We start from the raw sequence: 22,995 nt of genomic DNA on the forward strand, positions 1-22,995 counted from the left end.
GGAACAGTGAAAGTTACCTGTAATGACAGGTAAAGTCCATCAAGATGGCAAACATTTAGTGTTCATAAAGGAGAAAGGGGGAAAAAAACCCAAACTCAAGGAAAAAAATCCAAACAACTCAAAACCTAAAAAAGAGACCCAGAAGGCCAGATCCAAGTCTTTGATTAAGGGTTCATTTTGTTCTGCTCTCCAAGGCTGAAGGAGCTGGTACTCCTTTCTCACAAGTGAAAAGCAAATCAATGCAACATCTTAGAAATCCTAAACACCTCCACCTCCTACACTGCTTAACCTAGAGCATACCTGTGCCAACACTGCTTTCAAAAAAGGTCACATGGAGCAGTAAAGGAGATGGTGTCCGTGGGCTCTCAGTGCAGAACCACCCCTGAAGAACCGCCCTATTTTTCTGAAGTTCTACTAACTGATTCCCATTACCCAAGACAGAATGCATACTTTTGGGCTCTGCTGCTGCACATTGACAGATCCACTCTGGACAGATCCTGATGGATGTCACTTGACTGCTGCCTCAGCTCACCATCCTTGTAGCCTTGCTGAATGTTTAGTTCCTTTTTGCTGTTTCATTTTACTGATTCCATGAATTTTGTGGGAGCTTTTCTGGACAGCTCAAAGCACAGTACAAATAAATCCAACACAACTTTGGTTCTTTGGTATTAAAAAAAAGTCCCTCTCCAATGGCACAATCTCTTTAGAGAAAAGGAGAAAACTGTGGATCTTTTGATCTTTTAATGTTTCCAATGCTACTGCTTATATAAAAGAAAGGGTCCAGAGAGGGAACTGCGTGAGTTTGGTTTGCTTGGGCAATAATAAAGACCACAAGCACAATTTTGAGGGAATGAATGTGCATTTCGCCAAACACTGGCAGATTTAATCACAGTCACTTTATATACGTTGCAGAAATACACAAGCCCAAGCCACCTACTCTGGTGTCTCTAGAGACGATCTCCCACTCAGAGCTTGAGGATTCAGAAAAGACTGTCCCTATTCTTTAGAGGAACTAGAAATAGAAATGAAAAATTCTACTGCTGGGTTACTAAGTATTGTGAAATGATGGCTTTCACAGTAAAGTGGAAGTTCATATGTAAAGTCTCTGTCTTAAAGGAAGAGAGGGAAGATTTCACATATACATGTATATGTTATATATATTTAAAATTAGTGGGTATGTCTGAATGAGGAATGACTATTGTAAGGAGTCACCCATGCTGGTATAATGCCGATTCCTCATTTGTCCATCAGCCTCACATGGAGAAGGGAAGGAAAATCAAAAATATCACAAGGATATTTCTCTGCATTGTACAGATAATACCATACAGTACTTATACTCCCCAGTAATCCCTTATCATGGCGTAGTCTGCCAAAATGGATTTCAAGGAACGAGCAGAATCCATTTCTACACCGGAACACGAAATAAATATTGCTTGCTCCAGGACTCCTTCAGGAAAATAATAATGAGCATTCTCACATCTCATTCAAGCACTCATCAATTCCTCGTGCTGCCTGACCATTTCAGTTTTATAAGCAAAATGAAAGTATTAAGCAGAGCTATTTTTCCTGTATCAGAAATCCCAGTGATTAACCCTTAGAGCTGATGCATGCAGGGAGAAAGGGAAAAATTACTTCACTGCAAAACTCCGAGTTTCATGTTGCTTAGAGCACACACTCTAAGCACTGCACTCTCTTTGGCTGAAATGAGAAGCACATATATCTGACTTCAGAAAACAGGAAGAAATAAAACTGCCGATTTTAAGCAATAACGTAACAATGAAGCAGCCTGAAAAGGAAAAAACAAAACCAGTAAAAACAGAGTAAATCCCTTTGTTCTAGTGGGATGAAAGAATATCACATTCCAATTTCAAATTATTTGTTTTCAATTGAGATCTGGATTCCTCAGCAAAGGAAAATTAATATTTTCAAATGATTGAGGAAAGAAATACTCTGACACTACGGGACGTTTTTTATTTATTAGGAATCATAAAGATTCCAGAAAATATTCTAAAATACGGATGTTTTAGAAAGTAGCAGCACTACAAGCAAAGGGATTTAATAAGCACAGGACAGTTAGTGGCAAGAAACACAGCACTCACAGAGGATGAGCAGGGGTTGGCCACTTTTGGACTGCACGGTGGAGAGTAAGTCATCTTCACGAGAACGGGCATCTCGTCATCTGACACAGAGTTGGCAGGCTTGTCTGTGACTGTGGCAGTGCTGGCAGAGGGCTGCGTGCTGGGCTCAGGTGACAGAAGCTTTACAGGGACAGACACTGGCATGACGATGGGCGCGAGGCCATCCACCTCTTTAGGCAGCGGCTGCTGTGGTGGTTTCTCTCCTTCATCCTGCACAGACAATTAAAGGCTTTCAGCCCGAGTGAGGGAGCGCTGCTTCTGGATCGATGCACTACACAACATGTGCACCGTGGCTGAAAAGAAGTGGCCAGGGTTACAAAACACACAACAGTGTTCCTTCCTGGCACTCTGGCTTTGCCTCAAATGGAGTCAGCAGGCTACTTGTGACTCCTATACTGGATTCAGTCTTGGTGATAAATAATCACCTGAAGCACAATTACAAGGTAACTTGCAGGAGGGGAGACAAACATGTCTCTTTTTATCACTACAGACACAGAATTCTCCATCACCCAACTGAAAACAAAAGCACAAACTGTGGAACTCAGGTAGCTCTTTGCCTTCCTATGGTATTCCCTGTCAGGGCAGAATTTCCAAATTATCAGGATAAAAACTGACTGACAGGGCAAGTTATTTTTATTCAGAAAAACTCAAACACATTTTTGGTTTGATATTTGTTGATACCTATACAACTAAAACACTTTGGAAGAAAGCTGTCAAAGATTCAACAATTCTGCTCCTCCAGTTAAAGCCTGGGAAGGCTTCCAATAAATATTCCTTAGTCATCCAAGTAGTTCAAATGAAAATAAGGAAGACTGGATGTTCCTGGTATTTCTAATATAATAAACAAACATGAGGAGGAAAAAAATTAGACGCTCCTGACATGACTTGGTAGGGTGTTCTGTAACGTGCAGAGAAACAGAGGACAAACACTCATCTGTCCTCCACCACTGCTTCTGTCCTCAAAACAAGACTTCTGGCCTACAAACTAACAGAATTATGTGCATTTCCACTTCCATGGGGTATGACATAACAAAACAGTGCTGAGAAGAACAAGTTTTGACAGCAAAGCAAAGCATGGCAAAGCAAGCAAACATCAACACAAAAGGACTGTGCCAAATACTGAAGTCAAATGGATTGCTACCTGTTTGAAGTTAGGAGATGCTCTTACTCCTCCGTGTGACCTCATGTGACCATTTAGAGCAGGCAAACTCTTAAATTCCTTCAAGCATATTGAACACATTAGCTTGTTCTTCGCATCAGCTCTCTCAGGAAGTGTTTCTCTGTTTTGGCCACTATTTTTATTTTCATTTTTTTAAAGCATGGAACAGAAGAAAAAACATTAGTTTGGCATGTTCCCTTTGTTGCAGAAGGAGCTTTTTTAATCAAGGAAGTTAATAAATTTTACAGCTATATGGTAATGAAGTAACAAGTAAGCATGTGGTGACTGCTGTGGAATATGTGGCAAATAACCTAGATCAGCTGCTCCCAAGATGGGGAAAAGGGAAGTTTTGAGCAGGACATGTTCATCAGTACAGAAAATCTTGAGACCTATGAGATCTACCATGACAGACCTATATTTCCCCACTTGTGACAACAATTAACAAATACTTGGACACAATGCCTCTAATTTGTGGTAGGCAACCCCTCTGATGGACACCTTGGCCCTTCAGAGGCGAGACCTTAGGAAATAAACAGAAGATCTCTGATGCCAAAGATACAAATCCAGGCCATACAGCATCCCTTTTCTGGTAAATGCAACACTGGAGCCCCCCTGCTTTTGGTTTTTCTTTGGTTCCCTTCCTTTTTTTTTTAATACAAAGAAAGCATTAATTTGAGTCTACCGCTATGGGGGGATGCTGGAAATCGTACAAACTTAAAATCACAAAGCACAGAGCAAAAGGTGTTTCTAGAAGGGCAACAATTGTTACACACCCAGACTGTATGTTTTTGCCCCTAAATACAGATCTCCTTTGCATTACTCATATTTAATTAGAAAGACAAAAATAATCTTTTAAAAATACCTTTGTTCTGGGGACAGTGGCTGCAGTCTGCCATCTGACAGTTGCACCGGCTATCAAAACAGAAGAATGAAAAAGAGGGGAAAAAGTTGAAAAAATAATTTTGCAGGAAATATTGTGTAAATGAAGGTCCTCACAGCTTTAAGTCTACATTTTGCATACGATTTTACTACTATTAAAAGCCTCTGAGTTGAGAGCCAGACATCAAATCTGCCCCTGTGAGCACTGCTAGTTCAAGTTTTCTTCACTCACCTGCTGCTTTGACCCAGAAGCACTGCTTTTGGAAACAGAGTTGACTAACTGCTCCTGAACAACTGAGCCTGCAGTGCTGAAAAATTAGCAAGAAGGCTTTGTTGTAACTGGGTCCCTCCTTCCCAGAAACCGAGGCAGAACTTCCCAAAGTGTCTCACAAGGAAAGCAGCAGCCTTGTAGAAGCAGTTCTGTGCTGCTGCCAGCCTGGCCCAAGGCCAACCCAGAGCCGTAAACAAAAGTCTGGTAATGAAGTTTCCCGATAGCTCCCCATCCCAGAGATGCCCCCAGTTCACATCCCAACCTTCTGCCTCCGCTGAAACCGCTTCGTTTCCACACTTCGCTATTCTTCTGCAAACAAATTTGGCTGGGCATGGATCTAAAATACCACCTACCTGAGACCACGTGGTGCTGGGAGAGTCTTGCTGAGAGCTTTTGTTGTTCAGATGAACTCCCGAGGGTGGCAAAAGAGTTCGATGAGGGGCAGTATTACCTACAGAATTGATCTCCTGCCGCGCGGGGTCCTCGGCGGTCTCTGGTGGAGTGAGGCCAATGTGGGAGTTCAGGGATGGCACTCTGCTCTCACTCAGGTATTGCTTCTGCTGATCTTGCTGCTGCTGCAGTAGACTCTGGGGGTACAAGTGCCTGTACTGTTCGTGGGGATCTTGGAAGCAATACTGAGGCACTGCCCCCAACTGGATAAGCTGCACAGGATGACTGGGATCCTGAGAGTACTGGTGTGGTTCATGCATAGTCTTTGGATCGGGTTCCCTGTGATACGGAGGAAGCGGCAATTGCATCTGCTGCTGCTGCTGCTGCAACTGCTGCATGACAGGTTGTGTTTGGTAATACTGAGCGAGCTGCACTGGACACTGCCGCTGCTGCCGAGCTGGCTGCTGCTGCTGCATCTCCTGGATTGAGAGCCGCTGGTGTCCCTGCTGGGGCTGAGCGTAGTACTGAGGCTGCTGCAAGTGCTGCATCTGCTGTGGTAGGAGCTGCTGGGACTGCATTTGTGGAACGTGAGCCTGTCCCTGCTGGAATGCGGAATGCATCTGCATCTGTGATAAGTGCTGCTGGTAGTCGTAGTACAACTGTTGGTGCTGCATGACTTGCATTTGTTGCTTTTGCTGTGTGCTTGCAAAATTCTGGTGTGTTTGCTGTGGCACTGGTTGGTATCTTTGTACGGTGGAAGTTACGGGTTGTTGCTCAACCGGCGGCTTCTGAGAGAGCAGCTGCCTGAGTGCACTGTCACCGGAATTATCCACCATTGAAGACTCGGTGTGCAGAACCTGAGCCATGTTGTTGACTTGAATTCTCAGATTTTGGTTAGCAAATACTTGTGTAAAGGAGTCCAATTTGTGCAGGACCCCACTGGTAATTTTTTGCGATCGGTTTTCACTGGGTTGAGGGTAAGGATATTGGTATCCATCATGGGACTCCCCCTGCCCGAGGGGGCTCCACATTGCGCTTTGATTATTGAAACTGTTCCTCGCTGGGACATGGTTTCCTGAGCCAGAATGTGTCCAACTGGTTTGTCTAGATGCATCCATCGACCCAAGACTTTTTGAACCTACAGGCAAAGCTATACTGTCCCTTGAATCTTGGGGAAATGGAGGGGAGAGTGGGGATGCCTGGGGAGCATCCATAACAGATGTCCCATAGCTATGATTTAGAGATGGAAGGGAGTTCATTTGGTGTTGTTCGTAGTACAAGTTCTCATTGTTGTTGGCAGTATGATTAGTTTTATACAATTGCTGGTCCCCCATTTTTGGTCACTTCTGTTCCAAACTTACAGGCACACAAACCATTGAAATCTCTATGAACCCTGAGATAGCTGAGTGAGGGGAAGGGAGGGGAGGGGAGGAGAAGCTAGAATTACTTATAATTCAGCATGTCCATGTGCATCACAAGGACTAAAATTTAATCCAGTCAGTCAGTAATTCCAATCACAGACTTGATGTTGTTTCACATTTTCAACAAATGGACCACAGCACAAATCCTACACAGATCAGAAAGTTCAGTGTGCCAAGCACCTGCAGAGTAAGAGAAAGACAAGGTAAGTGCTGGCTCTTTCCATAAACTGTTACTGTTATTGCCTCAAAGGAAACTGTAAAATCTTCTAGTTTGAAATACATAATCAGATGCAAAATTGTAGCAGCTGGGCTATTTCAGAGCAGTTAGATTACTTCATCTCATCCTATTATCCTGCCTCTCCTCTAGCGCTCCAATAAAATCATTCTGCCAAACCAATAAAAGCTTATTCTTCAAAACTGTCTTTTCCCCTAAAGTATATAAACACTCAAGCAGTTTTAGTTGGCCATATACTGTGCTCTCATGACTAGTTTTAGTCAGATGACTATCGAGCCAAGTCACAGACTCACCAAAACACGGAATGGTTGGGGTTGGAAGGGACCTCTGCAGATCATTTCTTCAATCCCCTTCTAAAGCAGGTTCACCTGTGCATATCTCCAGAGAAGAAGACTCCACAGCCTCTCTGTGCAGCCTGTTCCAGTGCTCTGACACCCTCCAAGTAAGGATGGATGGATCACATTTAGACGGAACTTCCTGTTTCAGTTTGTGCCCACTGCCCCTTGTTCTGTTGCGGGGCCCCACTGAAAAGAGTCTGGTTCCATCCTCCTGACACCTGCCCTTAAGATATTTCTATGCATTGATAAAACCCTGTTTTCTCCAGGCTAAACAGCCTCTCCTCATAAGAGATGCTCCAGTTCCCTTATCACTTCCAGAACCCTCCACTAAATTCTTTCCAGTAGTTCCTTGCCTATATTGAACTAGAGAGCCCAGAACAGGACACAGCACTTCAGATGAGGCCCCACTAAGGCAAAATAGAGGCAGGATCATCCCTCTTGACCTGCTGGCAATGCTTCTCCTCATGGTCCCCTGGATACCTTTGGGTTCCTTGGCCAGAAGGGTGCTGCTGGCTCATGGACAGCCTGTTGTCCACCAGGATTCCCAGGTCCTTCTCCACAGAGCTGCTTCCCAGCAGCTGAGCCCCCTGTATTTGTTTAGGGGGTTATTCTTCCACAGGTGCAGGACCCTGCACCTGCCTTCATGGAACTTCATTAACATCCTCTCCACCCAACTCTCCAGCCTGTCCAGCTCTTGCTGGATAGCTACACAGGCTTCTGGCAAATCAGACACTCTTCCCAGTTCCGTATCAGCAACAAACTTGCTGAGAGTACATTCTGCCCCTTCATCCAGACCACTGAGAAATAAGTTGAACAAGGCTGGACCCAGTATTGGCCCCTAGGGAACACCACTAGCAGTGGGCCTGCAATCAGACTCTGCACCACTGTCCCCAACTCTGGGACCATCCCTTCAGCAAATTCTCAACCCACACTTCCTGAGCTTACCTATGAAGATGTTATGGGAGACAGTGTCAAAAGCCTTGCTGAAATCAGGGTAGGCACTGCTCTCCCCTCATCTACCCACACAGCCAGACATTCCATCACAGAAGACTATCAGATAGGTCAAGCTATTATTTCTCCTTGGTGAATTGTTGACTACTCCTGATAACCCTCTTTTCCTCTACATCCTTAGAGCTCAAATCCAGGATGAGCTGTTTCATCACCTTTGCACGGATGCAGGTGAGGTCGACTGACCTGAAGTATGTCTACTAACACCAAACTAGTCAACTGAAATCTTTTCTGACTAGTCACCTTACATCAGGAATGCTGAACTCCAACTCCTGTTCTACCTTCACATCCTTCCTTGTGTTGCATGATTTTAACAGGCAAATTTATACTCAATGCAGCCTTTTATATTTTTTACTGTATAAACTGCAATTCAAATAACATTTTACAGATGTTGGTACTGTTTTCGAAGAATAAAAAATACATAAGCACATCATGATAGGATTGTTTTTCTACTCCACAATATGAAGCAATCACTGTGTCTACAGTCACACATATGCACAGAGGTACAATATGCTTTTGCACTCATAAATACATTTTAAAATAAAAGCAGATCCTGAACTTGAACAAGAACACAGAAATATTAAGCCAAAACCTTAACTCTGCCTCCTTCACATCTGATTTTCTAAATGCAGTGCTCTCCACCAAAGACTCCTGCACACGGATGCCCTTACCTTTTTAACCTTAGAAGAATCCTCCATCTACGTGGATAAATGTGAAGTCACCGATGGAGAAAATTTTAACCATTGCCGGATGCTTATTAAGGAGAGTTTGTGCTAGCAACAGTGAATAAGGGTAATACATGGCTGCAGGCAGAAAAAAACCCTTTTCCATCCTAGCATAATGTATAACAGAAAACCATAGCTCCCAATGAAGAGGGTTTGCAGTGTATATAGTTTTTGTGTAAACCATCTGCAAACATTAGTATGTAACATCTTCACGTGACAAATAATAGCTTAGAATAATTGCAAGTTTATTTCCCCTTTCCAGAAATATACATTGCTTCACAGTTTCTCTGAACACACTCCCTTCCAGATTTTTATAGATGAACAATTAAAGAAGATAGGAGTCAACAATGAAGAGTCAGGCTGCCAATGGGATTTTTCATCCACGACCCAACTTCAAAGACTTCCTATTAAAAATTATGAAGGGAAACTAAACAAACCCTCCACAAAACATTAAAAGGGCATAAAAATAAACACTGTGTGGTGTTTCACACTGAAAGGCCATCAACATTTAGAGGAAGAGTGGGAACCTGCATCTCCTTTTATGCCTGCCAACTTAAGGAGGTTCAACCAAGATGCTCAGAACATAAAAAAGTACTACTGGATCTTTTGTACACCTGGATCAGTACACCTTTTGCATAGGAGCTATGTCCCATTTCACATATTAACAGAGCTGTAATTTACACCAAGTTCCTTGAGTCAGGCCCTTCTTTTTAAAGTCTGAAGTGACAAGTATGGTCAAAGGACAAGAAACAATACAGTCCAGTGAGGGAGAACAAATGTCTCCAGGAAACAATTAATTATGACCACAAGAATTCCAGGAGTAAAGACAGTAAGAGACTTAAGGTAGCAAACAACCTAATTTCATTACAAAAATGTATCAAGGGGCCAGCCAGGCCCCTGACCCCTTCTCTTCCCACAGGCAGGAGCACCATGGTGGCAGATGCTGTGGATTGTACCAGCAGCCACAGCTAGTGTTGTAGTCACCAAAAAAGTGCTGTCCCTTGGGCATCACCCAAATTCCACTTACTGGACCCTTTCATCTGAGGGTTACCTGTCACGAGTCTCAGGACACTGGGAAGAAATCAAGAGGTTTTATATCTGTGGCATTAACACAGACAACTTTCTTCCCCTCTCTCAGAATTAAAAAATTTTTTTAAAAAATTTAAAATTAAAAAATAGTTTATTAACATTTCCTCTCCAGCAGCTCTAGCATCCTCAACTCAGCTCTGGTTTGAGAGGTGGGACATGCTGCTATCAGGTAGATTACAGAGTTGTAATTTGTAAAAAACTGAAAAAAATTATAATGGGTTATTACATTAAAATACTAATCAAGTCACAAAAGGACTGAAAGTTTAGTCACTATGAGAATCACATTTGAAAAAAATTGCATTGTTTTCAAACACCCATCTCCCCTCCCCCAAAATAAAAAGAAAAGAAAGATGAAAACATTCCTTACAAAGGCATCATTGATCTGGAGAGAAAAAATGCAAATGTTTAAGAAGCATTGTTATTCTACCTTCAGGTAATAGAAAAAAACCCAGATATGCACATTGATAAAAGCATAATCAGTAATCAACCAGTCCCTTAGACACCAAATGTTTTTTTGAACTTTTTTTGAAAGGCTTAAATTCAAGGGCTTGATGCTGTATACACAGCATTTGCTATCAGCTTTAACAAAAAGCTAACAGTATACATTTCTTGTCAGATTAAAACCAGAGTCTATCACGACATCAATAAGGCACAGGGGCCCCAAAGTTAGTCTCTGGCCAACTGAGAAGCCATTAGCAGCATACTGAGTGATTTCCATTTAAGGGAAAGGAAAAAAAAAGGGTGCTTTTACTCCTTTGTGTTTAGCACCAGTGCCTAAGCACCCACCACTGCCATGTATCACAACAGCTCTGACCACTAAATGGTTAAACTGAACAACTAAACTGGTAGGAGTTTAAAGCAACAACGGTTCTGCAGTTCCATGTTTCTTCCCAACAGTCATTTATGCTACTTAACCTATTAGATTTCTGACATTACAGATAGATCCCAATTATGCAATCATTACGAAGAAACATGGAAACAAATGCCAACAGACAGAAACATTTCTGTAGGCTGCCTAGAAAGAGAAATACCCTACTTAAGTTTATGGATGAAATCTGGACTCATGCTAATGGCAGTCCAATTGATTTCAACAGAGACAAGGGTTTGCTCCAACTCTTTTCTCATCACTTCGACAAGGTCCCCTGCAACTTGCACAGCTCCATTCTCCAGACTGAGAGCCAGGGGCCCGCCAAGCTGGCTGAAATGCCTTTACACACTCCAGCTGTTTCCCTCTCCAAACACAAGTAACTGAAAAGCAATACAAATAGTTTCTCCTGGAAGCATGCCATAACTTAATTCTGGTAAACTTGAAGTGGGAGAAAATATGAGTCTTCAATAAAGGTGATCCAATTTTTCTCCTTTGTAAACTATATCACCGCAGAGCCAGAAGCAGCTGTGGGGTTCCTGGCAAAGGAAGGACAAGGACCTGTTGGAGTGCAACCAAGATGATGAGAGGGATGGAGCACCTCCCCTGTGAGGAAAGGCTGAGAGAACTGGGATTGTTCAGCCTGGAGAAGAGAAGGCTTTGGGGTGACCTAACTGTGGCCTTCCAGCACCTGAAGGGAGCCTATGAGAATGATGAAGAGGGACTTTTTACAAGAGTCTGTAGTGACAGGACTCGGGGGAATGGCTTCAAACTTGAAGAGAGTAGATTATAATCTAGGAAAAAATTCTTTACTGTGAGGCACCAGAACTTTACTGATGAAGCACCAGAACAAATTGTCCAGAGAAGCTGTGGATGTCCCATCCCTGGAAGTGTACAAAACCAGGTTAGATGGCATTCTGAGCAGCCTGGTCTAGTGGAAGATGTCCCTACTGACAGCAGGGGCATCGAAACTAGATGGCCTTTAAGATCCCTTCCGACCCAGGCCATTCCATAAACTTAGAGAAGACAACAGGCAGTGAAATACCAAGAAAATGATAGTTATATAAAATAAACACTTCTGGCTCCATCACACACCACAGAAGCCAAAACCCACAGAATTTTTCAACTTGAGTAAAATTACAGATCAAATGACACTCACACAATTGAACTGCCTGAATTCACATGAATTTCAGAACAAGACATCCACTACAAATAAGTCAGTGCATAAAAGTTGGGCTGGGTGTGCTGTAAAACTAGGGTTGAATGTCAGCCAGAGCCAGTTTCAGAACTGAGTTAATGGAGAGAGATGACAAAAAACTGTACAAGAGCAAATGCTGAAGGAAGCAGACTCACTAAAAGGCTGAAAAGTTATTACAGCACTAATCTAACCCATCTCAGTAGGCTGCATAGCTGTGTATCAAAGGGGAATTGGATCCTACAGTTTGTCCAACTTATTTCAAGTTTCTCATCTGTCCCTTTAAGCTAAAAATCTACATGCTTTTATAGATTAATTACTAGCTAGCCTGAAAAAAAGAAGACTGGATGAGATGGCAAAAAAGCCCACATCTCTCCATGTTCAACCAGCTTTTGCAGGATAGAGCATCTGCAGCTACTCACAAGCAACAGCATCAGCTACTCACAAGCAACCATCATTGGCTGGGCACCATCCCTCCTCATGTCACTCCCTCCCTCTGGGATGGTAAAACATTTGTTAAAGCAAAGTTAACCACCACCCCTAGCAGCCTAAACTGTGTTTTATAACACTTAGGGCCTGCTTAGAAATGTGTCCTTGCTGTGTATTCTCATGTTTTAATCATGCATTACCACCCTCCAGTCACACAGGCTGGCAAGGCTCTCTTGAGTGACTGTCTTTCTGCCACTGGAATATAAGCTTCATCCTTAACTTCAGGTAACATGAAATCCAAAATCAAGTTCTCCCTTCCCTTCTTTCATTTAATTTTTTCCCCTACTTAGCTTCCATAGAAACAAACCAGTGCTTCTCTTATTCATTTTTTAGCCTTTTTTTATGGGAATGTTTTTATTGACCTGTTTTGTTATTCAGAACTGTCAGATCTCCTGCCAAGCTATTCCTAAACCAAGACAGCCATCATTCACATCATCTTGCTCTCTGATTTCCTTTAGGATAGACACAGGAATAAACAGCAGTTCCTTCCCTGACAGCCTGCATTCTGCTCACCCCAGTGCTACCAGCAGCCGAGCCATGGGCTGACCATTACCCAGCTTTTAAACTGGGCACAGACAGGCACGGTTTCCAGCTGGCCACCGCACCACTGTGACCCCACCCAGAGGAGCAGCTTTGAAAAGTAAGGGAGTGCTACCCAAGAACAGACCCACCTGCACTGCACACACACAGCTCTCAGGTGCACTGTCCCTACATCTTCAGACCACAGCAACGCTGGAAGGCCGAGCAGCACAGAATTAGGAGAGTAAGAGTGGTGTATTTCAGAGACCCCTGTGCTCTTGTGCACTGTTGAGATACCAGGTTTGCCCTCATAACTTTTCATGCAGCCAGAGTTCAAGCTCCTGCTCCTTTATTTTTTTTTTCTTGGCAAAGAATATAAGCCTGTGAAAAAAATCAGCACAGTACTCAAAGAGAATGAATAATTTCCAATGCCAGGCAAGGTGGTCGGATAAGCCAGTAGAGAGAAAAAGGGACAGAGAGGTGAGACGATAACTCAAAGACCTACTTTTCTTCAAAAAAAAAAGTATCTATAGAAATAATGAAGACATCTGATATAGCAATAAAAAGAGGCAGAGACTGAAAATAAGGGTCAGAAGATATCAGACTCATGGCTGTTTTGGTTAGAATAAACACTGAAGTAGCAGTATGGATTACAAGGACCAAAAATTTTCTACAGCTACCTCAAGGACAAATGCTTTTAAGGATGAAAACCTTTTCATCCCAATCCTGGATACAATTGATCCTGGTTTCTGCTGCACTTCAGTTTTGGCTGGTTTTGAATGGCAGGGATCTCAAACCTACGCCCATTATCTGCATTCAAACCCAGAGGTTGACGTTTTTAGGCAAAACCAACAACAAAAAACCCACTTCAGTGTATGAGAAAGTATGCAAATAGAGGAATTACAAAAGGGAAGAGGATTGAAAGGAAGCAAAATATTTAGTAGACTGATTTTTATAGCAACCATGGTAAGAAAGCTATATGCTCTTAAAATGGAAAAGGAAAAACAGATTAGCTGCTTTTTATTAATATTAATGCTGGTAGTTCTTCAACAGTTGCACAAATCCTTCAAAAATTATCATTCCCTTTGCAGCTAAGCTTCTGCAGTGCAGTTGGAAAGGCTGCTGAGTCTCATCTGGCTGCTCATTTAAGCTGTTCCCATTTCCACTCTTAAGAGAGACTAGAATGTCCTAATTCAGTTTAATAAAAAACACATTGGACTTGGGGGAGGGGAGAACAACGATGGCACTGGGAGAGGAACTGAGCAATTTCTCTACTTCAATGAAATTTTAAAAAAAGGCAGCCAAAAAAAAACCAAACAAAAAAAAGAAGAAAAAAAAAAAAAGGGAAAAAAAAAAAGAAAAACAAGAACAAAAAACCAAACACCAAATCCATCTAACCCAACAGGAGAAACAACAGTTGATCATCTCAGGAAACTCTCCAGAAAAGGAGGAGAAGAAAGGAGGAAGACAAACAATCAGAAACATCTTCCTCTTGTTTTGATCTATGTAAAAAAGTGCATTCTGAAGCACTGGTAATTTAATGGATTTGGCTTTTTTCCCCAAACTAGCAGAATTCTGGTAATTCAAGAAGAGGAGGCTGATTTCTAAATAAAACCATTAACTGAATTTAGTTTAAGGAAGATACAATTTCGTGAGTCCCAAAGAAACAAAAAAGGTTGCCTTGACAAATCTGATTATCTTTGCTGTTGGTGAATTGGTATTCCAGTTTCAAGGTACTCTGAAGGGTTTGGAGAACTGCAACAGAAGCAGGTATCACAAAACTTCATAAAAATGGCAAACATAAAATTATGTGATGCCCTCACAATACTGATTAGAAATAAAAATAAAATACAAGCCTTGACTTCAGACCAGAAGGGCACTTGAATTGCATATTCCATGACTAAGCAACTAAAAAGCATTCCAAAGACAGTACTAACTAAAAGGGCTGATCACCTGTGATAAACACAGTAGTTTTATCTTTTTAATATCTGCTGATACTTTACTGCATATTAGATCAAGTGAAACTTGATTTGAAATCTCTTCAGCTAACCTGGGTTTACTGACTGCTTAGTTGAGACATACTGTCGTCCCTTCTGCCAAGTCCTACATCAAGCTCAATACTCTCAAACACTTCCTGAAAAATAAACACCTCCTATCATCAAAATTTTCTTCAGCTTCATATTTTAGTTTACTTCTATTACTTAACTGAACCACTTGGTATTTCCCAGCAAGATTCTGGTTCTGCAAACATGAAAAGAACTTAGGACAGAGAGGTCAGACCTCATTCAGTTACTGTACGTGGCTACATTACAACCTCCGGTCACTGCTGCTGATTTGGGGGAGAGGGGGAAATTTTCCAACATTAATCCATCAGCTATTGCAGTGACCACAGCCATGATAAGCCTCCAAGTTTAGTTTAAGGTGAGCACCCTTGTAACGCACTTAAGCAGTTTCCTCCTGACCTCCGTGGTGTTTACGCTCTGCAGAGTGCAATGCAATTGCCTTTTTCAGTAACTGGAAATGCTTCGAAACAGTCAAAGAACGTATGCTAGGATTTGCAAAAACAGGCAAGGAGGAAACATCCTGAGACAGATAAACAATCAAAAAAACCAAGCACAAGTAGTAGCATGTGGAAAATAGCATATGGCTAAGCTTTCAGTGGGGAGGGAACAGCTATTTTAAGCCTGGTGTCTCCCCCAAAGGAGAGAGTTTTGAGAAATGCAGCTGCAGGACCCCGTGAAAAGTCCATGCCTCTACAATACACCAAGTTAGTGCCTAACATTGGAGCCAAGTCAAATCCAATGGCTAAAAAAAGTGACCACCATAGATACTGCTTCTTTTTTTCTTAAGTTGATGTCCTTTTGCTTCTATGAGACAATATAGCCAAAGCAGTCCTTTAGGATATAAATGTGTGTATATTTCCTGTGTCATACATATTGTGGAACACAAAATAATATTTTACTACATACACAGCAAACACACAACTATCCAGGTTTGAGAAGTCCATCAACAAACTCAGAGGGACTCAGAAGTCCAAATCTTGAAAAACAGTCAAAAAGCACTGAACCTTATTAAAACAGACAGCCTTCAAAAAATTGGACATGTGATGCACTGACATTACCTGATTTTTGAGGATTTGTGAGATTCTTGTATCTTCTTGTGCTGTCTTTGCATTTCATGCTGCTTTCATTCTGTGATCTCAAAGTGACGTATCTAAACAAAGCAAAAGAATGGAAATTAGATTTTCCCCACATGTGAATATCTCCCAGCACCAGCTTGCCCCAAAGCATGAGTGGACTTGTGACAATGAGCTTCCTACTGCAACACAACAAAACACTAACTCCTATTCAATATAGTATCTCCAGGTTACTCTGTCTTTTAAGTCACTATGGCAGAGGGCAACTATCAGCACTCCAACTCCTTTAAAGAACAACCAAGAACCCGTTTCCCTTATTGATTGAGAGAGACTGCTTCGTTGTCAAATCTTTGGGATTGATACATCCACAGACCTTCAAATTACCGACTGAAATAGAACTAAGTGAATCTTTTCTTCTTACTCAGCTTGGCGCCTACTGCAAAATGAGGAATGGCTTATGCTGATGCAATAAATAAAACAACATCTTGCCTCTGTTGCAGAGACCATAAAGATTTCACAGCACCTCATGCTGCTTTGACAGAACTCAGAGGGTGAATGCTCTCCCTGAGAGGAGATTTGCTGGCCCAGAGCTTGCAACCTACATGACAAGTACCACACAAACAAGTGCAGGTACAGCAACCAGGAAGGGAGGGATTAATGAAAGTCAAAGATGTGGGAGATACGATCAGGCTGTCACCCAGTGCAGAAGAGGTATCTAAACAAGGCATCTTAAATTACCTAAATGAAAACAACACATTTGTTTTTGTCAATGCTGCTGCCTGGATGGCTTTGAGGGAAGGCCCGCAGCATGTGAGGGTGTTAAGAAGGTTGGCTGAAATCACTGCGAGGCCACTCTGTGTGATCTTCGAGAAGTCAAGGGGTTGGGGGACATCCTAAAAGACTGGAGGGCGGCTAATGCCACCCCATCCACAAGAAGTGCTTAAAGAGGGACCCGAGAAATTATAAACCCGTCAGCCAAACTTCAGTCGCTGGGGAAAGTTACAGAACAAATCCTGCAGGGGCTTATCACAAAACAGATGAAGCATGTGATTGGGAAAAGGCAGCGTGGGTTCCCCAAGGGCAAAGTGACACAAGTGTGGTCCCCCAGGGCTGAGCCCACTGCTGTTTAACATGTTCATGAGTGGTCTGGAAGACAGAGTCAAATGTACCCTGATAAAGTCTGCCAATGATACCAAACCAAATGGGGCAGCAGACACTTCAGAAGGAAGAGCCACCCTGTGCAGGAACACCTGAATAGCCTGGAAGAGTGGGCTAACAAGAATTTACAGAGCAAAACAAAAACATGCAAGGTCTTCAAGACTGGACCAGATGGTCCTTGAGGTGACTTCCAACCTGGTAGTCTATGACTCTGTGAAACAGGCCTGGAAACTTGGGATGCAATTCACAGCTCACTGATACCAGTGGAAAATGCTTCATCTGCATTGAGCCCTGCTGGGTTTTGGAAAGTCATTCCAGGCTTAAGAAGAAAATGTAGAAATTATCACAGATAACCTCAGTGACAGCAACCAACATTTACTTTCTCTCACTGTCACGTTACATTCACTTGTTAAAATTACTCTTTTAAAATCTCTGATAATGGGCTCCAAGCACTGTGATGCTGCCACACGCAACAAGAAGCCACCTCCCAAGTGGCAAGCAGATCCTTGCACAGAACAAGTGCCCTCCCTTAGCTATCCAGCAAGGTGGGGGAGAAGAACCCAAGCAACACCCTTGTCCTGTCTAGCACCAGTCTCTGCTTCTCCCTTCATCTTCCTCCCAAGCCCACAGAAAACAGCAGCACACCCCAGACATCAACCTATCAAAGCATGCACCACGAGAGACAGCAGAGCTCCTTACAAAGCCTGACCTGCCTAAAATGTCTTTCTTTAACAGAACACCTCGGCTGATGGTAAATGCTGGTAGCATCACATGGATTTTCTTGGATCTAAGTGAGTTTTTGATTACAACATTATTATGCTGAGCGCCAGTAACTAAAATCTGTGGGCACCCATGTCTTGCAACAAACATCAGCCGAAATGCTACATGTTCCCGAACACAAACCGTTCACCATCCACTTGCATCCTGTCTGCTCACAACTTTTCTAAGCAAATCCATGAACCTTTGTTGAAATACAGTTTTAATAAACTCACATCTACTTAACGCTTTGTCTGATTAGGTTTTCACACTGCTATTTAAACACTGCTAGGTTTATAAGAGGCATATTGAATCTTAGTGTTGACTAAAACTTGAGTGCTGTTTGTTTCTAAGAAAAAATACTGAGACACACAGAAAACCTGAGATTAACAACAGTGGAGCCAACAGGGAAAATGTTGGGGCTTTTTGCCTCAGTTTAACACAGCTATTTAGGACATGACAATATGTTTAAATTTAATTAAAAAGTAACTGCTATTTCATGAGCCATGACTGAAGTCACAATACATAGTTTCGCTTTCTTTGTCATATATCCATCTGCTCTGAACAAATGATGCTACTATTAAGCCTAAAAATGCCAAAATGTTGTGCAGACCATTCCTGGTAGTTTCCTACCGAGCCCAGGCTGATGGACACTAGGAAAAACAACAACTGAACTACCCAGGAAAGCCCTTTCCTGTTTTTCATATTTGTTCTGGCTGCTTTTCCCACTATATCACTTTCATCATTAGAGCTACAATACCACCCCTATGCAGGGTTACAGAAATTATCAGACACATGCAAAAGTCTCATACATAAGAACACTGTTAAAAAGTAAAACTTTGGACATTTTAGAGACAGACGTAGAGAACTGATGGCTGATAAATACTGAAAACAGTCCCAACATAATTAATGCAGGAACAAACACTGCAGATGTACATCAAATTTGCAAATGAGATTTTAATTCTTTCCATCAAATTTTAATCACCATCTCATTTTTTGAGGTTTAGATTAGAAAGCAACCTAACTTTTTATTCCTTTGCCGTATTCTTCAGTTTTGCTTCTATCCCAGCCCTTAGATTTTGCATACAAAGCACAGTTAAGGAGAAGCTGAGAAGTGAAGCCTACAGCAACATTTACAAATTAAGAGCTAAGTCAGAGATCAGCTATCCCATATACACAATATAAATTTTCAGTCTTCTCTCTTCATTAGGATTGATGACGCTGCTAGAAAATAAGGAGCACATAATACCTTTTATGGGAATGTAAAGCACAGATGAATTAGCAGAAAGAGAATGCAGCTGAATCAATTTCTCATCTCAGGATAGTAATGGAGGCAATTTCTTGAACTTTACTATGCTTGTAACATATTGATCAGCAAAGCTTCACACTGCGAGTTAAAGCAGGTATTTTCCCAAGTTAAAATGGAGGATGGCAGTAGAACTCTAGGCATCACACAAAAGACAGGGATTTTTTCCAGTCATGTTACACTAAAGAAAAATCAAAGTTTTCGCGTGCTTGCATGTTATTGCAACACATGGGAGGAAGATTTATAGATAAAAGCTAAATTAGTCCTGCAGGAGCCTTCACAAAGCAAATTTAGTGACAAGAGAGGGGGAATGGTTTCTAACTGAAAGCAAATAGGTTTAGATTAGATATTGGGAAGAAACCCTTTCCTGTGAGGGTGGTGAGGCACAGGAACAGGTTGCCCAGATAATTTGTGGCTTCCCCACCCCTGGAAGTGTTCAAGGCCAGGCTGGATGGAGCTCTGAGCAGCCTGGTTTAGTGGGAGGTGTCCTGCTAAAAAGCAAAGATGGACTCCCTCTATCCAGCCAGACAACACAGCACAGCGAGCCCAGGGTAGTCTGTGAGCACCGCACACAAACTGCATGCCAAGTAATTCCCCTGGCTACCCCCTCTTTGAGCCTAAAGGTACAGGACTCATGTCTGGACACAGAGCAGACAATAGGGGATGCAGCATCATAAAGTCACGCCAAGACACCGTGGCAGGCAGGTTGGAACTGGATGTTCTTCAAGGTCCCTTCCAACCCAAATCATTCTAGGATTTCATGGTTGGATGATTTACTTAAATGGTATTAACTTCTGTATTATTTGACATTAAGAATGCAACCAAGGTGTTCCAATTGGGAACTCAGTCTTCCTGCAGATCACCCTAGCGTCCAAAACATGATTCTGAGAATAAATCAAAGGGGAAAAAAATCATAGTATCGAAGAGCATCTTCTTATCTAAATTGCTTGGTTATGATCAAACAGCATTTAATTAGTTTTGGAGCAGGAAAGGGAAAAGTTAGCCATTGTAAGATAAGAAACATAAGAACAACAGCAGAGTATGTGGATTAAACAAGTAATATCAACAAACACTGCAATATCAACTGGCTAAATCAGCAACAAAATAGTTACCAGTACCAGAATTATCATCATCAATCATATATCATCACTTCAGTTAACACAACAATATCAGAGCAGTCTCTCCTCCCATGCTGGAAATCCTCTCTTAATCATCAGCCTCGTGAATTTGTTCCCTTTCCCTGGTCCATGTTCAGCTTCTTGCTTGCACCTTCCTAGAAAAACTCTACAAATTCAAATTCTCTTCTAAGGGCAGGATTCTTCATGCATGCATAATTATTTTTACGTGCTCATTTCTGCATCTTTGAAATGCTTCAGGAATATTGCATGACATTTATTTTCAGAGAAAATGGCTTAGACAAACAGAGCATCTTACAGATGAGATGCTACTCCACAGACAGATTACAAATTCCAAAATCTATAAAGTTTTTCACGTGTAGGGTCCAAAGCTTCAGGTAACACATACAGTACAATGTGAGATCATGTTTATATAGTGTCTTTGACTTGACCTACTGGGCAGCTTCATCCCTGTCACACAAAGCAAATGAGTGCTCACATGAGAGGAGACCACCAGTTACATCACAGGCATAACCCAGGAGGTGCCTGCCTTGGCAGCTGCACCAGGCAACTGCTCACTGGCACCGACCAGAACTCAACCCAGCTCCCTTGAGCAGGGCTCAGCTTGGCCCATCCAGAAGAAAATTCCCCTACACCTCCTACCACATAATCTTGTCCTCTCTTGTCCTCTCTTTATTGAATTCTGAGAGCAACCCAGCTGGCAATACAAGAGCCCCAGAGCTGCAGCAGAACCCATCATCTTCCCCTTCACAGCTCTCCTATGCTCATCGCCTGCCCATCTCCTTGGAAGGACAGCAGACGTTCACTCCCCATTTCTTTCTTTGTGAAATTCATCATTTTTGCAGGTCTCCTTCCAAGCACTCCTGCTGGCTTTTTGTCACCCCATACTTTGGATTTTTCTTCTTTGTTACGACACTGTGTGCACTGGGGGAGGTGAAATGGGAGACAGGGAGGACCAGCGCTGCACATGGTATTGAAGAGAGGGGAGCACCACACATTTACACAGCAGCATTTTCACACTTTCTGTATTGTTTTCTGTTCCTTCACTAACAAGTACTGACACCTGTTCTGTCTATCATTTCACTGCCATTTTTACAGGACAACCACTGAGTCTCTTCCAGAGCAGGTAACACCTGGTGAAGCATTCATCAGGCATGAACCATATTGTGACTGCCCTCCTCCTCTTCCACGCATCGCTTTCGTTTACCTACACGCAATTTCCTCCAGGATTTTATCATCCAATCCTTCAGTACAAGGAGTTCTGCAACACATTTCAGCCAGCCCTTCTTTTCGTTATTCTTAATACCTCAAGCCCACAGTCTTGCAAAATTTCAGTTTCTTACTTAAAACTATGAGGTGACTAAAACTGTTCAAATAAAATCATTGCCAAAAATGACATCAATAAACAACTGTTTCCTTGAAAAAATCTCAAACTATTCTCTCCCTTTGCAAAATTACTGCAAACCAGCCACTCCCCTAAAAGAAATTCCCCAATCACTCAAAAAAAATTCTAAGTGGGCACTCCCCATAATGAGCTTTAGCCCTAAATGTTCCAATTCAGCAGAGTTGGGAACGTGTCACAGCAAGATCTTGTCAATGGCCTGATAACCTGATGTTTGGACCTCTCCTGCCACACTAACATGCCCACCCTGCCCTAAGACGATGGAACAGGAGCTCCACAGCTCAGGAAACAGAACTATTAGATCAAAAAAAAAAAAAAAAAAACCCAACAAAAAACGACCCAACCTCAAGCAAATAAGCAGACAAACCTAAAAGTCTAACAGCTACTTCTTGGCTCTTCCCTGCAGAAGGTAGGTGGGAAAAAAAAACCCAACCCATCCCACCCCTCTGCAGACTGACTCCTATGCACTGCCAAGAATATTTTGAAAGACTCAAAATGTATAATAACTTTTCAACTGAATATTAATTTCTGAATTGAAGGGAAACATCTTAAGGGCGAGTGGGTGTAAGGAATGATTCCTCCTCGGCACTGCCGCGCTATTTATTAAAGGCTGCAAATACCCACAAGAATTCAGCTTTGGCCTTTGCACTGTACACTAACAAGCTTAGTTTACTGACATTCACAAAGCATATGAAGCTCTGCTTCAAATGAACCCTTTGAAAGAGACAATTACCAGACAACTGGAGATTGGATGACCATCAGAGCTAATTAAATTCTTAAATCCTGTTTGTATTTTTATCCATATCTTTCTCACCATTGTTGCTGAGCAGGGGAATGGGTTAGCTTGGGAGGCCGAGGGAACAAAAATACGGCTTTCCCACACCCCCATTCCCCTTCAGTTACAGATCTGTTTGGAACAAAACTTGAGACATGAAATCAATGCAGCCAGTGGTGGAATTCATCTTATTGTGACAGAAATATTCCATTTTCCCTAGCTTATATTTTAAATTGCTTTCTGATATACCAGGTTATTATTTTTTTTTAGCCTCCTTCGTTCCTTACATAATTAAATGCCACGCCATTCAGCTTTTACAATTACTTTTACCATTTCCAGAAGAACATTTCTCAACTTTCTATGAAGAATTTATTCCCCACAAGTATTAGCTCTACTGACTATTTTCTTCTTCATTACAATAAAAACTCTTAGCCATCCCTACAGCAATCTTCTCCCCAACACAGACTTTCCTGTAGGATGGGTATTATTTGCCAATCCTCAGTTTCCTTTCCAAGTATTCCACATAACCAGAAGTAGCACAGAAGAGGGGAAAGGGCAGTGCTTTTTTAATACCTCGGTGCCTTCAGCTTGCAAGCACGGAAGAA

The 22,995-nt window shown here is 42.1% G+C and overlaps 1 protein-coding gene across 2 annotated transcripts in view; it reads right to left on the minus strand.

Annotated features, from left to right (window-relative positions):
- Positions 1-22,995, minus strand: part of TRERF1 (transcriptional regulating factor 1) — a 98,841-nt gene that overhangs the window by 13,964 nt on the left and 61,882 nt on the right. Inside the window, exons 3-7 of one of the 2 annotated variants that reach the window (XM_066178360.1) lie at positions 15,843-15,934; positions 4,801-6,438; positions 4,160-4,209; positions 3,280-3,430; positions 2,100-2,348 (exon numbers count right to left, since the gene is read on the minus strand). In XM_066178360.1, coding sequence (XP_066034457.1) covers positions 2,100-2,348; positions 3,280-3,430; positions 4,160-4,209; positions 4,801-6,171 — 1,821 coding nt within the window. In that variant the 5' untranslated portion in view covers positions 6,172-6,438; positions 15,843-15,934. The remainder of the gene's footprint in view (positions 1-2,099; positions 2,349-3,279; positions 3,431-4,159; positions 4,210-4,800; positions 6,439-15,842; positions 15,935-22,995) is intronic. The other variant, XM_066178361.1, reaches the window with a different exon arrangement.

Source organism: Chamaea fasciata, unplaced genomic scaffold (assembly GCF_029207755.1).
Source record: "Chamaea fasciata isolate MVZ Bird 193981 ecotype frontalis unplaced genomic scaffold, bChaFas1.0.hap1 SCAF_3, whole genome shotgun sequence".
Taxonomy (NCBI): Eukaryota; Metazoa; Chordata; class Aves; order Passeriformes; family Sylviidae; genus Chamaea; species Chamaea fasciata.